This window comes from Puma concolor, chromosome A2 (genome assembly GCF_028749965.1).
Source record: "Puma concolor isolate L17-30 chromosome A2, mPumCon1.1.hap2, whole genome shotgun sequence".
Taxonomy (NCBI): domain Eukaryota; kingdom Metazoa; phylum Chordata; class Mammalia; order Carnivora; family Felidae; genus Puma; species Puma concolor.
This window is the reverse complement of record NC_141668.1, coordinates 43,435,872-43,452,585: the sequence shown is the minus strand read 5'-3', so window position 1 is coordinate 43,452,585 and position 16,714 is coordinate 43,435,872. Positions and strand designations below refer to the sequence as shown.

At 45.3% G+C, this 16,714-nt stretch overlaps 1 protein-coding gene across 4 annotated transcripts in view; it reads left to right on the top strand.

Moving 5' to 3' along the window:
• Positions 1-16,714, top strand: part of EEPD1 (endonuclease/exonuclease/phosphatase family domain containing 1) — a 204,985-nt gene that overhangs the window by 92,335 nt on the left and 95,936 nt on the right. For all 4 annotated transcript variants that reach the window (XM_086692630.1, XM_086692619.1, XM_086692624.1 and 1 more), the window contains one exon: positions 23-1,090. In XM_086692630.1, the coding sequence (XP_086548756.1) occupies positions 213-1,090 (878 nt within the window). In that variant the 5' untranslated portion in view covers positions 23-212. The remainder of the gene's footprint in view (positions 1-22; positions 1,091-16,714) is intronic.

The window sequence follows — 16,714 nt, the reverse complement described above, 5'->3', positions numbered from 1 at the left end:
TGTTTATTAATTTGTTTTCCAGGTGGCCAAGTGAAAGGTACTTTTGGACACCCTGGGCATGGAGAGTTAGTGTTTGTCTTTGGTAACCGTTTCATTCCCTGCATCGTGCACCTTCCCTCCTTCTGTGCCTGTAAGGTTTGTTGGGCTTCCTCCCTAGCCAGAGAGTTCTTCTGCGGTGGTGAGGCCTCCCTGGGCCACTGACCCTGGCCGGCATGGGGAGCACCCTGGGCTGCCACCGCTCCATACCGCGGGACCCCTCGGATCTATCCCATAGCCGCAAGTTCAGCGCGGCCTGCAACTTCAGCAACATCCTGGTGAATCAGGAGCGGCTCAACATCAACACGGCCACAGAGGAGGAGCTGATGACCCTGCCTGGTGTGACGCGTGCGGTGGCACGCAGCATCGTGGAGTACCGCGAGTACATTGGTGGCTTCAAAAAGGTGGAGGACCTGGCGCTGGTCAGCGGCGTGGGTGCCACCAAACTGGAGCAGGTCAAGTTTGAGATCTGCGTGAGCAGCAAGGGCAGCTCCGCGCAGCACTCTCCCAGTTCTCTGCGGCGGGACCTGCTGGCCGAGCAGCAGCCTCACCACCTTGCCACCACTGTGCCCCTCACCCCACGGGTCAACATCAACACGGCCACCCCTGCTCAGCTCATGAGCATACGAGGCCTCACGGAGAAGATGGCTGTGAACATCGTGGACTACCGCCGCGAGCATGGGCCCTTCCGCAGCGTTGAGGACCTGGTGAGGATGGGCGGTATCAACGCCGCCTTCCTCGACAGGATCCGGCACCAGGTGTTCGCGGAGCGGTCCAGGCCCCCCTCGACCCACACCAATGGGGGCCTGACCTTCACCGCCAAGCCTCACCCCAGCCCAACCTCGCTGAGCCTGCAGAGTGAGGACCTGGACCTCCCACCAGGGGGGCCCACCCAGATTATCTCCACTCGTCCTTCCGTGGAGGCCTTTGGAGGCACAAGGGATGGGCGGCCGGTGCTGAGGCTGGCCACCTGGAACTTGCAGGGCTGCTCAGTGGAGAAGGCCAACAACCCCGGGGTGCGAGAAGTGGTGTGCATGACACTCCTGGAAAACAGGTGAGGACAGGAACCATGGAGGGGGTGGGGTGTGAAGACAGTTCTTGCGTGGCCTCATCTGTACACGCAAATGAGTGGACTTTTGGGGGGTAGGGAGAGGGCAAGATTATTTAATCAGTGTTCTTGAGGCCCCAACCAACATTGTCACCTGCAGCTGAGCTCTCTCTCCTGCACCAGAATTTTCTGAATACAGCTATCTGGGCTTGTGGCCCATGTCTTAAACCTGGTGTATCTGAGATCAATTCATAATTTTGGGGTAAGTGGAGATTGTGTTGGTGTTATTGTTCTGGAAAATGTTGTTGGACTTAGAGGACTTCATGGGGTTTACACCAGATCAGACACTCAGAACCTGGGAAGCGTTGCACAGTTTTGCATATGAGAAAGAGCTAGTTGGGATTTTTTTAAAAATGAGACACAAAGTCACTTTTGTTTCACCAAATATGCCTATTTGTGTGCACAAAATCAACTTAAAGGCCAGGTATTTGCAAACACATACACGCTATATATTCACCAAAATGCTGTGAATGAATCACTCCTCATTCTTTTTCCTTATTTAGCCTGAAGTTGGTGTTCAGGCCCACAACTGCAACCCCAAATGTATGTAACCTCTCCTGTCCCATAGCCAGGAAAGGTCAGGCTGACCTGTGGTGACTGTTGGCCAGATTTTCCCATTTTGAACCACAGGAGAAGAGACTTGTAGGATGGGCTCTTATCGCAGCGTGTTTACATTATTCACAACACTGCTTTCTGTAGGAGCTTCCATTAACCCCCTGTAAAACAAAACAATATTATTGTAGCAGTAACTCCTGCTGTTAGTAAAACAGTGTGGTGTATAATGTAATCAGCTTGGGGAAGGAAAGAAATATCTTTAATGGTCTCTTCTTGGCCAGAAATCCTCTGGTCCTGGTGTTGAGGGATTACGCCCTGCCACCCACCAGACAGACATGTAGTGTGTCTGTGGCCACTAGCTACTTTCCTTTGCACTGGATTGTTGGTGAGCCTGACAGTTCAGTGGCAGCAGTTTAGTGATGCGAAGTGAGTTCTCAGCGGGCAATCACAGTGCATTGTGGCAGAGCATCAGGATAAATGAGTGAGGAGAAAACCAGGTCACACCGTTTCCCTGGCACTGTCCCCGTGGCACACTCTGATCACAGGACTGAGGGATCACGCACCAGGTCAGAGAACTGGACCGGGAGAGCTCCCCAGCACTCTGCCTGCGCTGCTGTGTCCTCTGTTTTGCACTGTAACTCACTCCTTTTGCAGAATCATCTTGTTCACAGGTGAGAACTGAACTTGATGCTGGGTGATATTTATCAGGAATGGCTTGATAGTTGTTTCTCTTCATCCATAGCAACTTGGGTGCATGTATGGGAAAGGGGAAGGGAGGGTAAAGGACGGATGGCTGTTTAATTCTTATCCTCAGTTTTCTTTTTTTTTAAAAAATTTTTTTTTGACGTTTATTCATTTTTGCGACAGAGAGAAACAGAGCATGAACGGGGGAAGGTCAGAGAGCGAGGGAGACACAGAATCTGAAACAGGCTCCAGGCTCTGAGCTGTCAGCACAGAGCCTGACGCGGGGCTTGAACTCACGGACCGCGAGATCATGACCTGAGCCGAAGTCGGACGCCCAACCGACTGAGCCACCCAGGCGCCCCTCCTCAGTTTTCTTAAGGCTCAGTTTGGGGGGATGAATCAAGATCTGAAATTGCCCAGGGGGAGTGACAGATCGGGCAGCTCTTGTCCATTTACTGTGACAGTGGTTTTTAAAGTGTGCTGTCTGGACCAGCATCAGCGTCAGCTACTGACTCAGAAACTCTGGGTTTCTGTGTGTTCACACATCCTCCTGGTGGTTCCGATGCTCACTGAAGTTTGAGTCCCATTGTACTATGTGCTGGGTGATCAGCTGCCCCCTGGTTTAGTCTGTAAAGCACCACCTCCCCCTTACTGGCTTTTCTGACAAGGCCAGTGAATCCATGCAGAGCCTTCCAGGTATTATGTTTTCTTGGATTGTTCTGACCATCCCTATAGTTGTCCAACGTACGATGTTCTTTCTGGCCAGAGTTAAAGGGCTTATTCCGCTTTTAGAACAGGTGAATGTGAAGGCTAGAAAATGGGAGAGAGAGCAGGGGACAGCTGGCCTCAGAGAGGGCTCTGCTCTGCAGTGTGGACCTGGGTCAGCCAGGGAAAGCGCTAGCAAGTCGAATCCAGCATGGGGTTAGGGTTTGTCCTAGAAGGATGATGATTTGTTGAAGACATTTAATTGTTGTCCTCAAGTGAAAGTGCTAGAGCTTACCCAGACCTAGTAGGGTGTAGAAGTAGCCAGGGCGGTGACCTAGGTCCTCATCACATATCTCACATTTGGCCCCCTGTGTTGTCCTGTGTCTTGGTTTCTTTTGCATGTTCACAATGTGTTCGGAGCGTTCTCGGCACTCGTACCACCTTGTTAGCATCTGGTAAACACATAGTAATGGGCTTAGGGCTTGATCCCTGTAGAGCTGGAGTGGATCCATTTGCCTGTGTGGCTGTCCTAGGGTACCAAAAGATGGCTGGCTGTTCCGGAGTGGCTCACATGTCCTCAGAACAGCAGTGCACATTCTCCAAGGGCTGTGTGTTCATCCTGATTCACAGAAATCTCTCACCATCCAATTGATGCCTTCATTAGCAAGAGGAAATACATTTAGTGTGGGCAAGAATGGATGCAGGAGATTTTCTAGGTGATTCTTATTTTCACACCTGTGTGTGTGTGTGTGTGTGTGTGTGTGTATGTATGTATATATATGTGTATACATATATATACATACATATATATAACACAAGTATTCTGGCTATGTCTTCATAGTGTCTAACGCTTCCATATTCATTTCATTTCCCCGTTAACCTTGTATGTAGGTAATGCTTGCTTTTAGCAATGATTCTCCATCTCTGTGTGAGGAAACTAAAACCAAAGAAGTTAAATGACTTGCCTCCATCCCATAGCTCATTAGTGACTCGGCTGGGACTAGGACCCAGACCTTCTGACTTCAGTCCCGTGCTCTTTGCAAGCGTGCTGTGTTTTGTAAGCAAGCCACGTTGATCCTACCTCTTGTTCAGGCATCCCGCCCTCTGCCCAATCAGGGGCACTTGCTGATTTGTGTGCTAGTCACATTTAAGAAAATAAGTCCATTGTAAGGGCATTTAAAAAACCCACGGCTCCACCTTTTTCGGTGTAAAATTGGTGAAATTCCTTAATATTTCCAAGCCTCAGTTTTTCCATCTGTTAAATGTAGCTAATGAAAGAAAAAAAAAAGAACCCTTGAAAAAACATAAGAAAAAAATACTTCTTTTGCAAAGAGAATAACTAACTGGCTCTTCGTTTTCCTTTCTGTGGGTTTGCTTTAGCAGGTGTGTTTTCTTAGGCCAAAGGGTACCTGTGTGGGACCCTAAAGAGTTAGAGTCCCTTTTTGCCTTGAGATGCTACTGCTGGGTGGACAAGAATGTGTGAGTAATAAGAAACCGTGTTTTGCAGGAAACTGAGGTAGGACAGCCGAAAACTAGATAATCATCCAGTCACCAGTAGCCTTCAGGGACATCACCCTATGGCACAGAACAGATGGGTTTCATCAGATTCCTTTGCCAAATCTCAGTCTTGGGCAATGTTTTCCCTTGTTCAGTGTTTATGGAGCAAGGCAGAAAGAGGAATACTTCTGCTAAACATCCTTACAAAATCTGGTGGCAGCCCACATATGGAATGAAGATTAATTTTTAATTTTTGGTTTTTGCTGAGTAGTTGTCCTATTTTGAAAAGTCCCTTTGGTTTGTGAAAGTATAAGCCCTGGAGGCGCTGACTTTGGTAATCTCCAAAAAAAAAAATTAATAAATAAAGAGATTTAATATCCCACTGCACACTGGGGCGCCTGGGTGGCTCATGTGTTTGAGTGTTTGACTTCAGCTCAGGTCATGATCTCAAGGTCTGGGGGGTTGAGCCCCACGTCAGGCTCTGGGCTGACAGCTCAGAGCCTGGAGCCTGCTTTGGATTCTGAGTCTCCCTCTGTCTCTTTGCCCCTCCCCCACTTGTGCACACATGCATGCTCTCTGTCTCTCTCTCTCTCTCTCTCTGTCTCTCTCTCTCTCTGTCAAAGAAGAAATAAACATTAAGAAAATATCCCACTTGCACATTCTCCCCATGGCCTCTATCAGAAAGGAACATGTCAAAGTCTTCGGCCTTATAATGGTCTCAGTCTGTTTTCTTGCTACATGTCTGTCTGCAGTATCCAAGCACAAGGTGAATTAGTGCCTGGCAACATGTACTGATTGTGAGAAATGGGATTTTAGTTGATCTGACTTGATTAGTAAGATCAATATAGACACAAGCCATCTTGTCATTTGATTCATTCATTGAAAAATACGTATTGAGTAGCTGCTGTGTACATGCATATGCTAAATCCAGGAATCAGCCTGGCCTATTATTTAACACAGTTAAGTAAATGTGAATCAGCTTGTGCGGCTCAGCCTCAGAATAGTCTGAGAAACCCAGATTTTGGGGGGAAAGTGACTGAATGTGATTGATTTCTGGTTATATTTTTCCTGTATGAATAATGGGCTGATCCTGGGAGATTGAAGGGTGGGGAGATGCAGCCGGACGTAACGTCTGGGGCAAAATGCCCAGCAGTCCTCTTGCAGTAGAAATTAGGAGAACTGTTTTGACTATGGAAACCGAGGCTCAGAGAGATTAAATAGCATCTGTGTGGCCTTCAGAAATGTTGATCGGAGTCAGGATTTGAAGCCAGGCGTTTGTCTGATTTTTGAGTGGGGAGTGTGAGTGTCTCTTCCCAAACACCATGTCCTTTCACTGACCCCTGGCACACCTGCTTTTTCCTCTCCGTCTTGGGTCTTAGGCTGGCCAGGCATCAGGGCTTCACCTAGACTCCTAGGACCATGTCAAGCCTCCCGAGGCCTCTGCTCCCTTCCTGTTTTTGTTCCTCTGAAGGACAGGGCTTATGGCCAGAGGTAGAGCAATCCGGAGGGCGTCAGGGCCTTTCCACCCGGCCCCTCAATTCTGAGTCTGTGACCTTGGCTCAACTCCAAGGTAGAGTTCCGGTTTTGTGAGCCAACGAGCTCTGGGTGGTTTCCAGAGGGAAAGGTGGTCAGTAACAAGACTGCTGTGTATTAATAAGAGAAGATAGTGTGAATGAAGGGAAATCCTGGTGTGTGCACCATGCAGACTTTATTTCACCAAAGGGGAAGATGTTAGTTTATCTTCCAAGAAAGATGGGCTCATTTGGGATCTGATTTTGGAGGCTTGATAGTATTGCTTCTCCCAAGGGATATTCATTCCTTTATTATCTGTTCATTCGGCAGATATTTTTTGAGCTCTTACCAGGGTACTAGGTTCTGTGTCCGACTCCTAATAACAAGACACGGTCCCTGCTCTCATGGAGCTTCCATGTAAGGTGGGGAAATGGACAAGTCAATGCATAATAGATAATTACAGATAGTGGTAAATGCTGAGGAGGATGGTGGCCAGTTAAAGAGAAGCCTGCTGAGGTGGATGGGGGTCAAGGAAGGCCTCAGCTAAAGCTGATGGATGAGAAGGAGGCATAGGAAAAGTTGAGCGAAAGGGTACTCCCCTAGAGGAACCAGCAAGTGCAAAGGCCCTGACCATGCTTGCTCCAGACAGAAACCAGAGTTCTGGGAGCAGTGGGTGGCTGGGGGTGCAGGAGGAGGCAGGGCCAGATGGGTGGGGCCTCCAGGGCTCTTATTTTCCCAGGAGGAGGCCACAGAAGATTAGAAGCAGAGGTTGGCGACTTAACCTGTTACCAGCCTGTTCTAGCTGCTGGGGTTGCGGGAGGCACTTGGAGCAGGTCCTGGAAGGTGGGTAGTGGGTACAGATTGAGAAAGTTAGATTTCAGAAGAAAGGCTACAGAGGATAGTGAGTGGGAGAAGGGAGAGTGGGGTGGAGATGAGAGCATCCTTTAGTGGCAAAGACTGGAAAGCCTTGTGTGTATTCAAGATGTTGTGGGGATTAACCATGTGGATCCCTAGAAAACAGGCTCAGAGGTGAGGAATCCGGGGCTAGCTCACACACCTCTATGTTGTGTTGACATGATGCAACTTGCCGGCCTCACCCCTCCCCTCTATTCTTGCCTCACTCTGGACAGGTACACAGTGCTCCTTCTGGACAAGGCAGGTCTCAGTCCGTAGTGGATAGAGGAAGAGGTCTTGTGGTCTGTCCTCTGTTCAGACCAGCTGTCTAATGGGGCCACTTTCTTTTTACTATCAATTATACATGTAACAAGGGCATATTTGGCGGGTTTTGGGTAGCTATTTGTATTAAGAGACATTTAAATGAGTTTAATTCAATATTGATTGAGCACCTACTCCTTGTCTCTTCCCCAGTTGGGTTGGGGACACAGGGAGAGCCTACCCTGTCATCAAGCCTACCCTCACAGTCTTACAAGGGGATGCATTCACTGGCACTTACCAGGGTGCCACGTGCTAGAAGGGAGGAGGTGAAGCTTAATCACAGGGATCTGGTACCTGTCTGCTCGGCTCTGGAGGTATGTGAAGTCCTCAGTAGAGAGGAAAGATGAAGGGATAGAACCAAGGCAGGTGGTTGGGAGGGAGGGTGGTTGAGAGGAGGGTGGGATCTGAGGTGTAAGAGCGTCATGGCCCTCAGGGTGAAAGTCAGCAGCGCCCCCCTCCCACAGTTCCTGACACTCAGGGGTCCAGGCTGGCTCACTGCCCAGGCTTGTAATCTGAAATATTCAGGCGGGGAACACAGCAGGTTTCCATGAACGGTGCCTCACAGCAGAGAATCGTATTGAGGTATGTGTTATTTGCAGCGTGTTATTTTTATCTCAAAATTCCCCTACTTTACAAAAAGATTTTATCTCAGAATTCCTTAATAACGGTCTCTGCCAATAACAAAATGATGCGTTTCATTCAAATTTGATGTGCTCATCACAGACACCCGGTCTGAGTGCAGGGATGAACAGTTGAGTGGAAATTTCACACCAGTGACTGCCAGCATCGAAACATCCCACAGATGCCACAAAGATGCCCTGCTCTGCTTTCAGGCACGTGGTCCTCAACAAATACTTAGGAGTCACTGTTGCCTGTGACTGTACATAGGTGTGGTCTGGACAACAGCTCTTATTGTAATAGTTGGATTGACAGCTGTCAAACAGCCGGATAGGAACCCTGGGGAGGTATGCTCAGAGTAAACGTTTCATTTTAAAGACAAGGCTTGAATTCTTCCACCAAACTCCTGGGTAGAGAAACCCTGGGTTTTCTTTACTGAGCACAGATCCCTGCCTGTGTTGCTTTGTCATTTGTTTCCAGCAGCCCTGTTTCCTGGGAATTCTATTTTGGCTCAGCCATTACCTGATTAAGCTGTTAAGTTGGGCCTTCAATGGTTTTATCTAGAGGCCACCATAAACTCCCGAAACATAGTGGTTCAGCCAAGAGAATATTGTTGCCGCATTGAAGGCTGTGTGCATTTTGAGTGTGGTTTTATCACATTCCAGGGATCTGAATCCTGTTTGCTCACCCAGAAGTCAGTGAGTGAAATCTGTACTTTATCTTTCTCAGCCTGTGCTAAAAAACACAGTGCCTTTTCAAAAAAAATTTTTTTATGTTTATTTATTTTTGAGAGAGAGAGCAAGTGAGCACGGAGAGGGGCAGAGAGATAGGGACACACGGAATCCGAAGCAGGCTTCAAGCTCTGAGCTCCAATGCAGGGCTCGAACTCGTGCACTGCAAGATCGTGACCTGAGTCGAAGTGGGACACTTAACTGACTGAGCCACCCAGGCGCCCCCACGATGTCTTTTAAAGCAGGAGATCTCATCGGATGGATTGTTGTGGGCTGTTTTGTTTTGTTTTGTTTTTGGACTGTTGTTTTTAAAAATACTGATCCAATACTCTGTTAAAAAAATATAACTTCAGAATATATTTTCACTAAGCAAATCTAGTCTGACTTAAAATTTTTTGCAGTATTCTTTTAATTAAGTGGCGAAAAAGTAAGCATTTTAATGGCCTTGAAGTACCATGAGTGGCATTAGGCCGTGTACTCTTCTGCCAGTAGACCCAGGGCACTGACCTTCTGTGCTTGGCGGGCAGCCTCTGCAATGTCAGGTCACTGTGTCACGTTACCGGTCAGTTCTTTGCAAAGTGGTTCCCCGTTGTTTTTAATTTGAAGACTCGTTGTTTTTTGTTTTTATTTTTTTATTTTTTTTTTTAATTTTTTTTTCAACGTTTATTTATTTTGGGGACAGAGAGAGACAGAGCATGAATGGGGGAGGGGCAGAGAGAGAGGGAAACACAGAATCGGAAACAGGCTCCAGGCTCTGAGCCATCAGCCCAGAGCCCGACGCGGGGCTCGAACTCCCAGACCGCGAGATCGTGACCTGGCTGAAGTCGGACGCTTAACCGACTGTGCCACCCAGGCGCCCCTATTTTTTGTTTTTAAAAAACAGCAAAATACTGCATGTCCCTCCTATCACCCAGTGATGGCTGTACTTAGTGTCCATGTGGTAGTGGTCATTGTACCAAGAACAGAAACAATGATAACTAACGCTGACGACTCCTGGGACTGAGGTCACAAATGGGTATCATCACTACCCCTCTTGTACAGATATAGAGAGGTGGTTCAGAGAAGCTGAGTGATTTTTTCCAAGATCGTACAGCTTTTAAGTGGTAGAGCTTGGATTATAACCCAAGAAATTAGACTCTAAAGTTTAATGATAAAAACGAGTCTGAGTTCACTAATGCTTTTCCATGTACCTGTATTTCATTCATTGCCCTAGCCTGCCTGCCTGCATCCTAGACTAGACGTTCTCCTTCAGCAACTTGGTTTGAATTCCCTAGGTCATGATCTTTCATAAATATACTGATCTATAATGATACCTGTGTATGTCTCTTATATTTGTTTCTTCAGAGTGGAGCAAGGATATTTGCAAAGCAATCTGAGTGCAGGATACTGTATTTTTATGACTTTTCAGTCTTTAACAGTTGTCTTGCCCACACCTATTATGACAACAGTTTCTTTAAACGACTTGCTCTTATGCAAGCTTCCCAAGCATTTGTCTTAGTTTTCTTAGAAACCACTTCTCTTTCTGCTTACACCCCTGTGTCATCAGTTGATGTCACATTTTAGAAGACCACAGTAACACATACAGCTGACATAAACAAATCTGGGGACCGATACAGCTGACCCTGGGTAAACACATGATGCACAGTTGATCTAGCCAGGAGTACTCCATGTGCCATGGGCATCCGTCCCTTGGCATGTTTTCCAAAGGGACTAAGGATAGTCTGGTGGGTCCCCTCGAGTAGAAGTTGGTTAGGAGAATACTTGTGTTGTTTTAAAAAATACTGGTATCTGGGCACCTGGGCCCAAGTTATATTATTTATGTAGCCTAGAGACAATATTTGCACTGTATGTATATTGCAGATCTCTGGCAGTGACTACAGGTTGTTACTGACCCACTATTCTTTTCTCTAGAAGATGGACTCAAAAACTGTTACTAGTTATAAGGTCAAGGGCTCATCGTCCCCAAATTCCCACACCCCCCAAAACTCTCTTGCAACTTTTAGAAATAAAAGAGGTGAAGAAGTAATGAGCTTTTTTTTTTTTTTTTTGACTTAAGACCTGTACTAGTCAGCATTTTCTTCTGTGACATAGATGGGCTGCTTATGAAATTCATGAATAACAGCAAGCTGGGAGGGATTTAAGCAAATGGACTGGACTAGATAAAGTATCTTATAAAGTAAAAAAAAAAAAAAAAAAAAAAGTACTTTATAAAGTTAAATACATGTCCATACATGTGAACCTGTGTAAGAGACCGTTGTATTGCTGTACCCACGTGCTGACCTCAGTTAAATGCCAGGCAAGACTGTTTGGGGTTGACTTGTAATCTTCAATTATGTTACTGTTAATGATTCCAACATTTCTAATAAAAATGCAAGTAGTTGTTAGGTATCGTTAGAACTTCAACTTGGAAAGAGAAGTTGCTTCTGTCTTTTAAACTCTTGACTAAATTTAATTGAAGAGCTTCTGAGATCATGAGATGGTTGTTCAAAACGGCCATTCTCAACCGTTTATCAGATCTTTGAAAATCAGGCATTTCTTGTCACTGATCTACCGAAACAAGGTATAGAAATGAACTAGGTGATGGGAACTCCCCTCTACTTGCTAGATGGGGTACTGCCCAATTCACAGATAGATAGATCTTCAGGAAAAAAAGAGAAATAAACTGGATGGAGAGTGAGAGGTGATGACAAGATCACCCATAACCCCCGATTTCAAATGCAATGTTTGCATTCATCAAAGCAGCTGCAGTGTTTTTATTGATTGGTTGTACAGGTAAAGGTTATCTATTTAAATATATACATTTCTTCTAAATCACAATGATCTCTTCCAATCCTGAGGCTTTTTCCACAGAGAGGGAAAATGATCACCATTTCTGCCAAATGTGCCCTTCAATTCTGAGAAGAAAAAGTGGTTATTCCTACGGGTAAGATGTATATTGGTTTGTGAGGGCTGTCCTAACAAACTACCACAGACTGGGTGGCCTAAACAACTGAAATTTACTTTCTCCCTATTCGGGAGGTTGTAAGTCCAAAATCAAGGTGTTGGCAGGTTTTTACTTAACCCCTGAGGTCTTTCTCTTTGGTTTGTAGATGACACCATCTTCTGACTGTGTCTCAAAGGGTCATCCCTCTGTACCTGTGTGTGTCCAAATTTCCTCTTCTTATAAGGATGCCAGCCATATTGGATTGGGGCCACGCTAATGGGCCTCTTTTATCTTAATTACTTCTTTAAAGACCCTGCTTCTAAATGCAGTCACACTCTGAGGTGCTGGGCGTTAGCATTTCAACGTATGACTTGTGGAGACACAATTCAGCCTATTACAACAAAATGATGTAAGATATATTGCCCAGGGATTCCTTCTTGGCTATTTGTGAGGAACCCGCACCTCTGGGTTTTTCCTGGAGAGATGATGATTCAAGGTAGTGGTTTAACCATTTAAATGCTAGAGATCATTGTATTAGAGTTTCCCGATGACAGTCTGCTCGATTAGAGAGATGGCTTTCTTGCCAGCCACAATCAGCATGGATCAGCTCCTATGGGCTGTGATCTTTCTCTCTTTGCAACTTGCCAATGCTTGGTTTTCTCCTGAAACGTAGCAGTGACCTGAAACCCTTTACCCACCCTACCGAGGCAGCAGCTCCACTTTGCTGAGTTCCTTGCTTGCCCTTGGCCTGCGAGTTTACCCCTTAGAATGTAGCGCCCTTTAGAATTGTTGAGGGAAGGTGAGATTCAGAGGGACCACCGTGAAGCCAACTCAAGTTCAGCTCTCCTTGGCTTGTGTTGTTAAGCGCTGCAGCTGTGGACTCCCCTGGCTCATGTTTCCCTCCAAAGTGGCCATTCTGTTGTAGTTGCCCGTGTGATGCCATCTGCACGCCTGGACTATATGAACAGCCTGCTTTCAGCACAGTAACAATCAGGAATTTGTGGAAAGAAGAGACCACCCCTGACATTTATTGACCTATTTACTTTGCCCCAAGTGTGATTGCTAAGCCTTTTACCTTCACACCATCCCAGTGAGGTAGGTAGAGTGTCCCCATCTTACATATAAGGAAACGTATCTTAAGGAATTTAAGTAAACTTGCTTGAGGTCAGATGGTTGGTGAGCATGGAGCAGAAATTCAAAGCCAGGAAGAATTGCTCAGAGTCCAACACCTTTCATATTCACAGGCAGAGAGTCCATAAACTTGGAGATTTCCTAGACTTTTTATATCTAGAAAGCATGAAGAGACAAGTTTAATCAGAGGGTACTCCCCGGAGTGGGTCCCAGCTGGTATTGAGGAAATCATCCCATTCTGTCATCTGGTGAAGTCAGGAATGTGGGACTTTGGCGTGCTGGATTTTTTTTTTAAATGAGATGTAATTTACATGCCATACAATTTAGCCTTCTGAAGTGTACAATTCAGTGCCTTTTTGGTATATTCACAAAGTTGTTCAGCCCTTACCACTATACTAGAACATTTTCATCACCCCCGAAGAAAACTCCATATTAGTGATGCATTAGCAGTCACTCCCCTCCCTCCCTCAGCCCCTGGTAACCAGCCAGCTACTTTCCGTATCTTTGGATTTCCAATTCTGGATAGGTTATATAAATGGGATTATATAATATGTGGCCTTTTGTGTCTGGCTTCTTTTACTTATTAGCATGTTTCAAGGTTCATCCATGTTGTAGCATGTATATTTCTTTTTTTTAATGGCCGAATAATATTCCATTATGCGGATACACCACATTTTCTTTATCCAGTTGTAACTGATGGACAGTAGGTTGTTTCTGCTTTTTGGCCATTATGAATAATGCTGTGAATATTCATGTGCAAGTTTTCATGTGGGCCTGTGTTTTAATTTCCCTTGGGTATATATGTAGGAGTGGAGCTGCTGAGTCATGTGGTAATTCTATGTCTAACATTTTGAGGAACCGCTGGACTCTTTTCCAGAATGGCTGTACCATTTTATATTCCCCTCAGCAATATATGAGGTCTCCTATTTTGCCACATCCTCTCTAGTACTTGTTATTCTCTTTTTGGTGGTAGCCATCATGGTGGGCATGAAGTAGTGTATCATTAGGGGTTTGAGTTGTATTTCCCTAATGACTAATGATGTTGAACATCTTCTTGTGTGTTTATTGCCATTTGTAGATCTTCTTGGAGAAATGTCTGTGCAGATCTGGGGGGGATGTTTTCACACCTGTTTCCAAGCTGATAAAATACAAGATATTTTTATACTGACTCCCTTTTTATTCCGTATTCCCCCCTCTTCTTTGCCCCTTAATCATGGAATCATTATACTGGAACCTAAACTAGAATAATTCCTCTGTAATAGGAAAAAGTGCTTGCCATCCTACAGGAATAAATATCTCTCGCCCTATTCCTGCCCCCCCCCCCCACCCCCATCCTCCTGCTCAATCTGGGAAGGAACCTGGAGAATTTCACTTTGTGCTTCATTATTCTGGCTGGAGCAGTCTGTCTACACTGGACTTTTAATACTGTCCTTGGGAAGTACTTGGTGTCCTCTGATTTTTATATTTAAGGTATGTGTTTTGGATGAAACTTTAGCTCTTTTTATCTAAAGCCAAATACAGTATGCCAGGATCTGCAATGAGAGGCGAGCTTTGGGTAGTTCATAACAATATCTGCAAATCACATTCCTGAGCCAGGAAAGAACCTTGAAGGAGCACTGTCCATGGGAGTCTGCCTAAGTCATCACAGACAAATGAAATTTTATATATAATATTTCTATAATTCCTTATTCTTTTGAACCTGGCTGTGGAGATTTCAGTCATGCTCTTCAGTTTATGGGACTCTGTCACCAGTCAATGCTAGGCCCCACTGCCATTTTGTTTTATTTGTCAAATGTCTTCTTCATCCCCTTCCCCATTCATCCCCTTCCATAGATCTCCAGTACGAAGTGTTAAATATATAGCCTGAGACGTAGATTTTAAAAACGGAGTGTTTTTGGGGCGCCTGGGTGGCGCAGTCGGTTAAGCGTCCGACTTCAGCCAGGTCACGATCTCGCGGTCCGCGAGTTCGAGCCCCGCGTCGGGCTCTGGCCTGATGGTACGGAGCCTGGAGCCTGTTTCCGATTCTGTGTCTCCCTCTCTCTCTGCCCCTCCCCCGTTCATGCTCTGTCTCTCTCTGTCCCAAAAATAAATAAACGTTGGAAAAAAAAAAAAAAAAAATTAAAAAAAAAAAACGGAGTGTTTTTAATCTGAAGAAACCTTGTATTTTTATGGTTGCCAGCTAGTCCTTTTCTCCTGACTACTGCTTAGTCATTGGCCGTGCACGAGGGCGGGGACCACATATACTTATCCATCTCCAGATGGGGAACAAACCAGTCTACCTTGGGCTCCCTGCCACCAGCGAGGCCAGTGTGTCCTTCACATACTTTTCAACCATTTGGATTTCCTCTTTGGGGAACAACTTTTCTCAAGTTTTGCTCATTTCATAAATTTTACAATTTCCTTAAAATTTTTTATTGCTATTATTATTATTTTTAGCTGTTTGGAAGTGTTTGTGCACGTTCTAGATGCCAGTCCGCAGAGATTGCAAAGCTCTTTGCCTGGTCCATCACCCGCTGTCAACTTTGTCTTTGGTAGCCTTCAAGCAACAGAAACTCTTTATTTTGATATGGTTGAACCTGTAGCTTCCCTTTTGGCTGCTGTTTCACAAACCCATCTCACCCCGAGTTCATGTTTACATTTTCCTCTCCGCCTCAGTTCATAGTTTTCTTTTGCATCTAAGTTTTTTTTTTTTTTAATTTTTTTTTCAACGTTTTTATTTATTTTTGGGACAGAGAGAGACGGAGCATGAACGGGGGAGGGGCAGAGAGAGAGGGAGACACAGCATCGGAAACAGGCTCCAGGCTCTGAGCCATCAGCCCAGAGCCCGACGCGGGGCTCGAACTCGCGGACCGCGAGATCGTGACCTGGCTGAAGTCGGACGCTTAACCGACTGCGCCACCCAGGCGCCCCGCATCTAAGTTTTTAATCTATCTGGAGAACATCTCTGTGTAGGCATAAGGTGGAGAATCCACTCTTACTCTTTCCAGTTTTCCTAATACCATCTGCAAACAAGTTATCCTTTCCCCACTGATTTGGGATGCCGCCATTAGCGTCACATTTAATGACCCATTTGTGTGCTCCTATGTTGTTCCCACACTGATACTGTGGCATCTGGTCAGGTGAGTCCCCTCTGTTCTCCTACTAAAAAGTTTACCTAACCATGTAAATTTTAGAATCAGTTTGCATCTCAAACATCCTGTTGGGGATTTGGGAATTTTGACTGGGATTGCACTGACTTTATAAATGAAGTTTGAGAAAATCTGACGTCAGTGCGACGTTAAGTCCCCCTTTCTTTGAACATCTGTATTTCATTTACTTAAATCTTCTTTTGGAACATTTCATGGATCTTAACATATTTCTCCATGGAGGTCCTATGCATTCTTTGTTAGGTCAGATCGTAGATACTTTGATTCCCTGTTTTTAAAATCCCCAGAGAATGAAGTTCTACAGTTTTGTTCTGTTATTCATTCTAGTGTTTAACTGTCCTTGTTACCACAATGCTCTTCCTCCACTTGCTGTACATCCTTAATTTGTCGTTTAGGCCTATTTTGCTGACTGTTTCCTGGTAGAAGTAAAAACCAGCCAGTCAGAAGCTCTGTGACATTTGGAAGGCTGGGTTTAATCGCCTTTCACCTTATCCTCTCACCCTAAATAATGTTACTTCATTTTGCCTTTCTCTATGATTTATATTTTTCAAGGATAAATCAATTCTCTGACTATATTCTAGACTTAAGATTGTCCTCTTTTTTTTTTTTTTTAAGTTTATTTATGTTTTAAGGTAATCTCTACACCCAGCTTGGGTCCTGAACCCACAACCCTGAGATCAAGAGAGTGGCAGGCTCTTCCAAATGAGCCAGCCAGGCGCTCTAGAGTGCCCTTCCTGTATGAGTAGATCTACAAATATGAGTGGACTCGGTGGGAGAGCCAAAACACGTTCCACTGGCTTAAACCAAAAGAAAAAAAAAAGTAGTGACCCTAAATTATAAATGTTTAAGTTTA